At 30.0% G+C, this 10,819-nt stretch overlaps 3 protein-coding genes across 4 annotated transcripts; 1 reads left to right on the top strand and 2 right to left on the bottom strand.

Annotated features, from left to right (window-relative positions):
• Nucleotides 1-73: 73 nt before the first annotated feature.
• Nucleotides 74-6,035, bottom strand: LOC108692058 (E3 ubiquitin-protein ligase RNF126-B). 2 transcript variants are annotated; one of them, XM_018200163.1, is made up of 8 exons: nucleotides 5,933-6,035; nucleotides 3,328-3,459; nucleotides 3,065-3,240; nucleotides 2,377-2,499; nucleotides 1,799-1,971; nucleotides 1,295-1,410; nucleotides 1,093-1,217; nucleotides 74-893 (listed from the first exon to the last, which is right to left on the bottom strand). In XM_018200163.1, exons 1-8 carry the CDS (start codon nucleotides 6,014-6,016, stop codon nucleotides 815-817), a joined length of 1,008 nt encoding a protein of 335 aa, XP_018055652.1. In that variant the 5' UTR covers nucleotides 6,017-6,035; the 3' UTR covers nucleotides 74-814. The 2 variants fall into 2 exon arrangements, with proteins under 2 accessions (XP_018055652.1, XP_018055653.1); XM_018200164.1 differs by having other exon boundaries at nucleotides 1,799-1,959.
• Nucleotides 6,036-6,723: 688 nt separating this feature from the next.
• LOC108692075 lies at nucleotides 6,724-7,859 on the top strand. The gene is made up of 5 exons (XM_018200184.1): nucleotides 6,724-6,978; nucleotides 7,127-7,248; nucleotides 7,313-7,434; nucleotides 7,502-7,584; nucleotides 7,714-7,859. Exons 1-5 carry the CDS (start codon nucleotides 6,855-6,857, stop codon nucleotides 7,857-7,859), a joined length of 597 nt encoding a protein of 198 aa, XP_018055673.1. The 5' UTR covers nucleotides 6,724-6,854.
• A 319-nt stretch (nucleotides 7,860-8,178) lies between these two features.
• On the bottom strand, nucleotides 8,179-10,740 carry LOC108692107. The gene is made up of 4 exons (XM_018200248.1): nucleotides 10,327-10,740; nucleotides 8,784-8,823; nucleotides 8,483-8,695; nucleotides 8,179-8,412 (listed from the first exon to the last, which is right to left on the bottom strand). Exons 1-4 carry the CDS (start codon nucleotides 10,333-10,335, stop codon nucleotides 8,261-8,263), a joined length of 414 nt encoding a protein of 137 aa, XP_018055737.1. The 5' UTR covers nucleotides 10,336-10,740; the 3' UTR covers nucleotides 8,179-8,260.
• Between the last annotated feature and the right edge of the window lie 79 nt (nucleotides 10,741-10,819).

Raw genomic sequence — 10,819 nt, 5'->3', positions numbered from 1 at the left:
TATATATATATATATATATCTTTGAAGAAAGCAGGAATATAAAATATTTTATTTTTAAGAATTCCCGATTTATCATTTGAATTTATTAATTTGCTTTCAAATCGCGAATCATCACGTTTATTCTTAAATTTACATTGATTTTACTGAGCCTCGGCGACAAATAAAAATTATATTTTACAAATAGCTCAAAATTTGTTGATTCGAGTTTTGTTAAATTAACATTACTCAAAATAAAATTGCCTAAATAATGCATAAATAAAGATGTCTATGTAGATTGCTTCTTTTCTCGGAGTTTTTTTTATTTCATTTCATTTAATTAAATCATAAAATAAAATCTCCTGTTTGCACTGAAATGTAACAACGCATATGATTCGTCAATGCCTGGAACGTTTCAGTAATCATTCAATCAAGTATTATATATTGAATCAAATGGCATTAGTGAAGATCGTGAGATATTATAATTTAACGCATGTCTTAATGTTGAATGTTAAAATAGCAACAGGCAGAGACAAATTTAATAATTTAATATACGATTTTTGACCATTTTGGCTGATATCCCACTTAGTACAATTTTTTGAACGTAGAACAAAATAGTTCATCGAACTTATTGAGCCAATATCGATTAATTAAGTGATAATAATTCGAATTTTGTAGTTGACATGTTTAATCTGTAAAGAGATATTTGCCTTATTAAAGGCAAGAAAATGCCAAATGGTATCAATGTGTTAAAAATAGATTATACATTCGGCTAATTACGAAATCGGATAGTTGAAAGAAAAATATCACTCGTATCTCACTTGAACAAGCACTGCAGCTACTCTGATGAAGTAGATGACGAAGTAGATGATGTCCGGCTAATTGGCTGTCCTGTTCGGTGTGCTTCATTTGCTGCCCTATATCACACATAATACACATTCAAAATATTTACGAATGCCATCAATTTAAGTCAATAGAAAACAAAGAAAAAAAACAAAAAATTTTCGTTGCATAACATCAACTAAGATCCTTCTATAATAATTGATGTCCATTTTATTGAAAAATTAAATAATAAAATAAAAATTTGTGTAATAAATATTTTATTACAGAACTTGCCTAAACAAAGCAGCAAAACTAGATCCGGCTAAAGTAGATCCAGCTATGTTAGCTGCAGCATCCTGGTTTGCTTCAGCCTGATTTTGATCTCCCAAGTTCTGTCTGCAAATGGGACAGGTTCCGTGCTAGAAAAGGAAAACAAAAGAAAAAGATTATTTCGATATTGATATGGGTTCTTAAAATTAGAAATTTTTCAGCTTACTAATTCCAGCCAGGGTACAATGCATGGTGCGTGATAAACGTGCTGGCATGGCAATTGTCTAACAGGTTCGGACAGCTTAAAATCTTCCCAACAAACAGAACATTGTAGCTTACAGTCTGCATAAAGAAAAAAGAATGAAGTTATCAGAACGATTTAAAGTAGACCTTCTTCTTAGCTGAACTTCTCGCATTATCTTTTCTTTTTTTCCCCTCTAATATAGAGAGAAAAAGAGAAAAGAGATGAATCAACTAAGAAATTTAGCTGAAAAGAATAGGCCTAGAAACAATTACAATAGATAAAATAAATCAAATACATAGTTGGAAACGAAGATATTTCTATGTATGAAAATTTTTAATTGCTTAATATAACACTTCTGTTTCTTTTAGATCCTTATCAACTAATGAAATTATCTGACATGTCGTTCTGCTTCTCAAATGATAAGGATCTTAAAAGATGATAGATATATATAGATATTGCAAACTACAATATATATTGGATACTAACCAACTTGACTTTGCGTTATAGTAGTAGTAGGTATCTCATCGATCTGATTGCGTGATAATGGTGGTGGTCCAGTACCATCCATTTGATTCAATAATTGGGTAACAATAGCGTCTAATCCATCACGACCCCAAACATAATCTCCAGGATTTCCCAAGAACAGTCTAACATTGAATCTACATTATTTTGTTTTATTTTAGTAATACTAAAGATTAAATAAAATTGTTTAATGACTTGTACCCTCATGGATGAATGAACTTTTTAAATATTTACTGTTGCCATCACTGTTGGAAAAGCATGTTTACAATTGATGACAATTCATGTGGGGTTTCATTCATTTATGAAAATGCATATATGAGAAAAAAAAACAGGATCAAAATGTAAAAATTTAAATAATTACAATAATATGGAAATGAAAAAATGAAAGTGAAAAAATATTTCACGAGAATATATAAATTTAAAATGCTATAAATCGGTCTATTATGATAGAGAGAAATATAACACATCTTTATTTTATAATTATAATATCTAATATCTAATCGGCTAATATCACAAGCAGTATTTATCACAAAACAACTTACACAGATGGCTGTGCATCTTGACCCACAGAGTTGCTTAGACTCGCTGCTCCCGAAAGATTGAAGATAAAATCTTGTATGAAATTCTCTATAGGCATCTGTAGGCTCTCTTGTCTTCTACGATTGCTATTTTGTAAAAAAAAATAAAAAAAAAATGAAACTTTATTGCCTTATCAATTTTCCAAGCATCATGCATACAGGACATTATTATAATAATAAATATGTAATTTTGCATTTATAAAGGTGAAAGAAGAGACCAAATGCATACCATTTGTCAAATTTATGTCAAACATTCAAACAGGTAAATTCAATTATCTAGCAATCTTTGAAAACTGCATCACTACATGTGACATCAATGGATGCAGAATGTTTATTTTTGCAACTGTTGACAATTTTCTTCTCGCTGATTGGATTATATTTTTAGATCTGGGGTATAGTACCCTATCTTAGCAAAAAAATTTCCAATAGTTGCAAAATAATGATTGTGTTTAATAGACGCAGCTTTACAACTCTTGTAAAATTCTTTAATATGATTGATCTTGCCCTATATATATTTAGATCCAGTTCCTCACTGGATCTAAATGTATAAATCAATTATATTAAATATTACAATTGCAAAGCTGTTTTTTTTTCTGTTAAACGTAACCATCGACAGTTTAGTGCGACAGTTTAATAAAGACAGAAAAGATACCTGCTAGTACGACGTCCATCTTGAGGGTTACGAGACCAATTGGATCTCCTTCTGCTTCCGAGCACATAGTTCCTATTGCCTCCACCCGGCTGTTGACTGGTGTTCAATTGTTGATTGGTATATGTATTCGAGAGACCCATTATCATCTCTATTATATCACGGTCACGGTCGGAGCGCTGCGAAGGTTGTAGCAAATGGATGTAGAGTTTATACATTTCTGATGATTTGTCAATAATTCCTGGTTTAATTAAATTTAAACTCACGTTCAAGGTCAAGATGTCGATATCCCCATCGCTCAGTTCTTCGCTGTTCATATCCATGCCCGAGCTGCCCTCATTGCTGCTGATCTCCAGCTCTTCAATGAAACCGCTCGCGCATCGTGGACACGTATAATTCTAATTGGAAGTGAAATGTCAGGGGAGTCTGAGTTACGCAATGTAGATTGCAAAGTCTGTCTTCGACAGATTGCCTGGGACATATGTACACGCTCATAGTTAAACACTTGCAAATTAATCCGACGTCATTGGCTGGTTCGTAATGATTCGAGATATTTTCAAATATCTTTATTTCCTTACATACTTTGTAAATTTTAACTAACCGCCCTTAGCTGGCGCTAAGACTTTCTAAAACTATTGACATTGCGAAAATAGACCAAAAAAATATTCAGGTTATCATGACCTATCTCAACAATCGTAACATTTTAGCATCACAATGACGCTGGGTTAAATATATGCAGAATGAATATATTCCAGAAAACTAAAATCTACATTCAACAAATCTTAAGCTCTATTTTTGTGATAACTGTTTAAAAGACATCTTATAAAACATCTTGTATTCCGATTTTGGGCTTTATGGATGCTTTCCAGCAAAAGACACAGAAGACAGTATAATACAGTAAATTTTTACTTTTTTGTTTGCCAATGTTAAACAAAGATGAAATGATCATTGTGTTACATTAGGTTTCTTGTTGCAAAGCACCACATATTAGGCTTATTCCATGTATTATACGATAAACTTTTTAAGTCTATTGATTAGTTATAGAATCGAAATAACAAAAATCCGAAAATCTTTTGTGCAGCTAATCAACAGATTTATTGTACAACACATGAAATATTAACCTCATTTAGGATCTCTTACACTTACAATAAATTTAGCAGTATACTGGATTAGCACATTAAAGGCTGCTTTACGTACAATATCTAAATGCAGAAGCATAATGTAATAAACTTTGATAATGAAGTAACATTGTTAAGTAGTATGACAATATCATTATTGAGTACTTAATCGTTTAAAATATTTATACGCTTTTAACTTCGCTAATTTCACAACAGCTTTTAATATGCATCAATTTAGTATACAAGACTGAATTTATTATAATCCTCTATCAGCCTATGGAATTCCTACTTTCTATCAACAATCTGGCTCTTTAAATTTCAAATATTTTTATATCATTCCAAACTATGTAAGTCTGAATAAGCACTTACAAAAACTTATGAAAACTTGTGAAATACTTGCAAAAGCTTTAACAAATCATTAAAATCAGATTATATTTTACTTATTTTTTGCAGATTATCTATCAGATTATCTATCAGAATTTATTTATCAGAATTCAAAATCGACTGTGCCTTCAAAGTCTAACTGGTCGGTCTAAAGTTATTAGCTGCATTCAGCAAAGAAAAAAATTAATCAATTAGCTTTTAGAGTATTATTTTATTTGTTTTTGTCATATGACAAATATATTAGGTGTAGTAAAAAGAAATCCATTATGTTTCTATTCAATTTCATGCAAAAATAATGGATTTCTTTTGCTATACCTAATATATAGAATAAAGAAATTCTTGGATCTCTCTATCTTATAGATAACCAATAGACTTGAAAAAGCCTGTGTCGTACGACAGAAACGCATGAAATAGTGGCTTTAGAGTGCTATTTCATTTGTACGTTTTTGTCGTACGACAAACGTGTACAGAACAGAGATCCTTGAATCTCTCTATCCCATAGCCAATCAACAGGCTTGAAAAATTTGTTTGCCACCCTTAATAATTATTTAATATGATCGATTCTTACACTTAGCTTCAACAAAAACTTAAAGAACCAATCATATTAAAGAATCATCTAAGCACTGATTAGTTTCCTCTGCCAAATGCAGCCAAATGTTTATGAACAATAATAATAATAATAATAATATTAATCACAATGAGACAGCAATATCTCTGCACACTTCAGAAATACTTTAGAAAAGGACAATAAGATAAACAAAGTAACATGTATATATTTTTCTTCTTTTAGAACGCAAGGATATAAATATCTCATTCCAAATGAAACAAAAAGTATAACATGAAACAAGAGAAAAAAAGTAGATTGGTGCATATTTATGCTCTTACTAATTTCGTACAAAGAGCCAGATTAAGGCGAGAATTCCAAAATAGTCGAGGTCGTCGATGAACGCCCTTGTCTACGGCTTGATCAAAACACATCGTCTCACGGCGAAATTTCATCTCAGATTTCGGAGGGATTCCATCGGGAACTACGATCACGAGAACGTGCGTAGCATGCTTCCTAAGGAAGCAGGGAGAGTTCACGACAGACATAAACGTGTATAAATGCGATTCGACTATGAGATTGCCATCAAGGTTTCCGAAAAATCGCGAAGCTGCAGGGAAGTTAACAAGCGTTATCGTTGACCTCGCCGTAGAAGAGAATTGGACAAGCTACGTTTATTGCGGGGACGAGGGGGGAAAGAGACAGAAATTTCGCATGATATGGGGTGACAGTTATATTGAGGACGGATATACCACCGCGGCGATTCCGCGTCGCGCGATACAAACGAATGCCTCAAGATGACGAGGAACATCACGGCGTACTTACCGGCAGCAGACGCTCGATTTTGACGCTGCATTTGTGGCAAAAAAACCGAGACATCGGACTTCCATCCACAACGGCCTCCGCCATGTTTTACGTGTCTCTCAATTTTCCATCTCTCTACTTGCCGTAGTTACGGTTGACGATTTCGGCTACGTTCGACACGCCTCGGTTGGATTCGGGTTTCAGTCACAAAGTACAATGAAACATTAGATTGCAGATTGTGTTGATTTTAGCACGTGAAACGTGCTTGTACCTTAAATTTAAGTGTTGCCAACTGCTAAACTAAAAATTCACAATCTCTAATTTCTGAACAATTAATCCGTTACAAAATATGTATTTGTTTGTAAAAATACTCAAAATCTAATTTAGAATTCAAAATCTAATTTATCATCCGTGCTACACTTTTTTCTTAACTTGAATAAGTTAGAAATTAAGACAAATTTTAAAGTCTTGCTGTTGGCAATTCTGATGACAAATTAATTAACCAATCGAGTAATTGGCGTGTAAGGTCTTCTGCGTTTTTGCACTAAACATCATCCCTTTCTTTTTGTTTGACACACGAATATATATTTATCTCATTTTAAATGCAAACATTTTTGAAAATTTCAAGAAACGCGAATAAAAATCTTGACGCTGAAAATGAGCGTCGATCTCGCGTGAGCATGAAAAGGCGTCTTTAGGAATAAACTTGTCACCTATTGAGAAGTTTGTCAATCCTGTTACAGATGATTCAAATTTTGTAACGTGTAAAGTTTAACAAACGGAAAAGACATTTCGTGTTTTGATGGGATAATTGTGAGATTAATTAACTTTATAGTTTTAATATTAGGCTATGTTCCAAAACTTCCTAAAGATTTTATTCTATATACTATAATTACTATATACGTTACTATATATTTCGAGTAAAATTTCGAGATCAAATATTATGGAGGATCATTGGATAGAATCATTGAAAACGAAATTCATAAACATGAATACGTCGACGCTCAAAGAATTGTTACTGTCCAAAGTAGAAGAATTAGATGAAATTAAAAAAGAGCGATTCAATGGTAAATTTTATTATTGAGTATGGAATAATTTAATTTTATAGGAAATAAACCAATAAGTTTATTGCTTGAAGTCCCGAAATTATAGAATACATTGTGTTATTATATTTTTATATATTTTTATATATTTTATAATCCTATATATTTTTAGAGGATGAAACTAAAATTAAGGAATTAACATCAAACTTGGCTGCTACGAAAGAAGCATTGCATATGGAAATTCAATCTTTAGAGAGCAAGAATAATAGGTTATCAGAAGAGAAGAAGTTTTTAGTGAGTGTACTTTTATTTTTTCCAGAAAGTCTACGGATGTTTATTATTGCAAAATATTTTTTAGGATGAACTGGAAACAGAGAACAAGAAATTCTTACAAGAGATCAAACAGTTGGAAGGAAAACGTACTAACTTGAAGTCTATTAAACCAAATTTACAAGATCAACAATTACTGGAGCAAGGAAGGCATGTATTATCATTTATTAATGAAATCTGTTTTATTAATATTGTCATAATTTTGTTTGTTTCATAGAAAAAAGTTAAACTTGTATAAGGACTTAACAAGGATACAGTGGGATTTTGAAGCTATATATTCAAAGCACAATATTCAAGGCTGTATCCTTTTTCTAAATATTTATATACATGAAATTAGCTAATATATAAAATCAAGTACAATTTTGTATTTCACACTAGCTAGTTCTTTTACCAAGTAGCAGATATGCATATCCTTAATTTTTAACACAGACGTTTCAAACAGACGCGACTACATTCATCATTTCTGTTATGATGCTCAAGAGACTAATAAAAAGTTAACTGACTCACTATGGCATGAAATATATTTGTCTACGAGCGAAGCTGAAGTCAGAGATGAGAATCTTCCACCAAATTAATATAAATATTATACCTAAATGATACAATTTTGATACTTGATTACTTTTAGAAATAGATAATATATGAAGATGTATATTGATCTAGGATAAGGTGATACAATTTCTTACATAATATAATTCTGAACAAAATAAAATTTAAATCGAATTTTTTAGGTACAGGTTTAATAATCCTCTTTGTGCGGAGGATTCTGAAGAATAGAACAAAGAAAAAATTGAATTTTGAAAACTGAATTAAAAACTTTTATTTCGTTCAGAATTATACCGTGTTTAAACTTATATTACTTGTATATATTTGTACCAAACCTGTAATAATAAACACTTTTTAATTTTCATCTTTTTATTTTTTTTTAAATTCTTTTATTATTAAAGATTTTTATTATACAATCACTTTTGTACAGTTATTAGATTTTAAAGATCAAAAGATTAAACACACGGTTCGTATAATATAATGTGTAATAAATACAAAAAACAAATAATCCTACCATTATAATAGTATTTATGATGCAGAAAAGTACACAGCTTAAAATACTCGCGCCAATAGCCAATACTGTCCCTGAAAACAATATGTGCTTCTTTAATATCCAGCAATTTTATGATCAAGAATAAGAAATAGGATTGCTTACCTTGAACTATCATAAAACCAATAAATACGAATACAGCACTGACAATACCAAATATAATAAACAAGAAGATGGGCGCAAGAAGCGATGCTAATGCAATGAAGGTAGCCACTTGCAGAAACGGATTGTGGGCTAACTGGTCCTTAAATCTGAGGATAAATTTACGAACATTAGGATGTTGTAAGAACGTCTGGCATTTTTTAGCCCGTTTTTCATCTGGAATTAAACATCAATCCTTCATTCCTCTTTCAAAATGATAGAATAAGTAATGTGACAAACTGAAGTGCATGATGCATATACTTACAATACATGATTATTGAATCGTATATACTGTCATTTTGTGTCTGAAATAAAACAATCTGTGTTTACTCATTTCAAATTAGCAGAAATATAAGGTAGGAAAAAAGGCAATACTGAGCAACATTAACATTGCAGAATAATATGACTGTAACAGTCTGTATAGATACAAATAAATAACATGACAGTATAGAGAACGGATAAAATAATGTAAACATCTGAGAAATATACTACTTGTCGGGATTATGAAAGTTATTTTGTAAAAGTAAGTAAACTAGTTACAGTTTTGTTCTCGAAAAATAATTTGTTATTACAAATTAATTCTGAAAAGTATTTTCGTACGTTTTAGTTATTTTTTGTAATTTTTTTGCACTTTTTTATTTTAAATATAAGAATCTTACATTTCTGATAATACTAAAATATTTTGTTCAATCATTCGCTATTTCATTTATAACAAATTAATATATATACTTCTATTGAAATTAGACTTATGGAATTAATAATTCATTCACATACTAAAAGACTTTTAGTTTAATTTTTAATTTTTACAGATAATTTAGGGAGAATAATTATTAGGAATAAAGATGTATTTCAATCTCAAGAAATAAATTGTTTACTTCATTTTGATCAGTCAATATGTTGAATAAATTTATAAAAAGTACTATTAAATTACAGTTAAAAAATGTAATTAAGTTACAATTATGAATGGAAAAAAAGGAACACAGTTATAATTATTGAAAAAAAAAACTTTAACTATACTTTGTTAAAGTAACGAATTACTTCTTAACCCTACTATTTATTTTATTAATAACAAATTCGCTTATTATTTGTCTTTAATATGGATTTTATTCTCGTTGAAATAAAGTCATGTATACCTGAATAGTGTAACAACTGCTGCAGTGCAATATCATTTTTGTAATAAAACATCTTTAATTGTTTTAAAAATATATTGAAGGAAAAAATCTTTTTCATTTATTTTCAAAATTACAAATAATATTTAAATGAGGCGACTATATTGGCTAGAAAAAAGTATTGAAATTTTTAAGAATAGAGAGGAATTTTAGAAAATAGAATGAAAAAATTATATAAAATTTTATTGATAAAGCATTGATCTGCAGAGCACAAATTAATAATAACATTACATCAATGTTGTAATTTCCTATTCAATGTAATGTAACTGTTATCTGTTACATTATGTATTATATTCCTGTTGTTGAATGAAAAAAGTATAGTTAGAAGGCTAAGATTTAAGGCTAGACCTAATTAATTACAATGATGAAGTACAGTTAAGGGATAGATGGATAAATTTATTTGTAATCCAAATCTCTTTCTTGATTTTACATAGCTGAATAGATATATGTATTAATTTATATTGTTGAAATTATAATATTTAGTTTTTTTACTATTAATTTATGTTCTACGGAGATTAACTATTTCAAAAGTAAAATGTGTATTAAGAGTGACGGACCAACTTTTTATTCAAACAAATAGTAAAGAAATAATATATTTCTCTTATATTACTTTGTCTATCCCCTGTATATTTAATTTACCTCTGTCATTTCTGTCAAAGTTCTTCAAAGTAGTTTTTAGATGCAGTTAAACACTTCATACATATCATGACTTGCACAATACAATTCGAAATAAATAAATAAATATATCTAGCTTTTGCACATAGCAATTTTCGAAAAGATAGATATTTATCCAAATTCAGAACTGACGTTATTATTAAATCACATCTTATTGCATTGTATACATATGTGCCAGTGTTTCTGTATCTATTTTCTCTCCTCTCTTATCTTCCTCTCTTATCAACAAAAAAATGTCAAAGTCCAGACAGATTTGCGCAAAAGCGATACGCAAAAATCAATACGCACAAAATCAATATATCTATTAATTATCAACCTCAATTTAATTATGGATAGTTCTCATTGCATTTCTTATGCGATCTCTCGAGATGTACGCATTTATTTACTTATATTTTATATTTTTTCTTTGTACTTTATATTTTCATATTTTTTATGCAGCTGAAATAAATGAGTATTT

The sequence above is a fragment of the Atta colombica genome, unplaced genomic scaffold (genome assembly GCF_001594045.1).
Source record: "Atta colombica isolate Treedump-2 unplaced genomic scaffold, Acol1.0 scaffold58, whole genome shotgun sequence".
In the NCBI taxonomy this organism is placed as follows: Eukaryota; Metazoa; Arthropoda; class Insecta; order Hymenoptera; family Formicidae; genus Atta; species Atta colombica.
The sequence above is the reverse complement of the archived record's forward strand: the minus strand, read 5'-3'. Positions and strand labels throughout refer to the sequence as shown.

Bases quoted from the DNA above. Each gene is read 5' to 3' on its own strand.
- LOC108692058 (XM_018200163.1), bottom strand. From the start codon at position 6,016: ATGGCGGAGGCCGTTGTGGATGGAAGTCCGATGTCTCGGTTTTTTTGC. The intron at 1,218-1,294 runs GTAAGCTGAAAA...TTCCTTTTCTAG, and splicing joins TTGTACCCTGGCTGGAATTA to CACGGAACCTGTCCCATTTG. The intron at 894-1,092 runs GCAAGTTCTGTA...TGTGTGATATAG, and splicing joins AGTTTTGCTGCTTTGTTTAG to GGCAGCAAATGAAGCACACC.
- LOC108692075 (XM_018200184.1), top strand. From the start codon at position 6,855: ATGGAGGATCATTGGATAGAATCATTGAAAACGAAATTCATAAACATG. The intron at 7,435-7,501 runs GCATGTATTATC...TTTGTTTCATAG, and splicing joins CAATTACTGGAGCAAGGAAG to AAAAAAGTTAAACTTGTATA. The intron at 7,585-7,713 runs GTATCCTTTTTC...TTTTTAACACAG, and splicing joins AAAGCACAATATTCAAGGCT to ACGTTTCAAACAGACGCGAC.
- LOC108692107 (XM_018200248.1), bottom strand. The intron at 8,696-8,783 runs GTAAGTATATGC...GTTTAATTCCAG, and splicing joins CGATTCAATAATCATGTATT to ATGAAAAACGGGCTAAAAAA. The intron at 8,413-8,482 runs GTAAGCAATCCT...TATTGTTTTCAG, and splicing joins TGGTTTTATGATAGTTCAAG to GGACAGTATTGGCTATTGGC.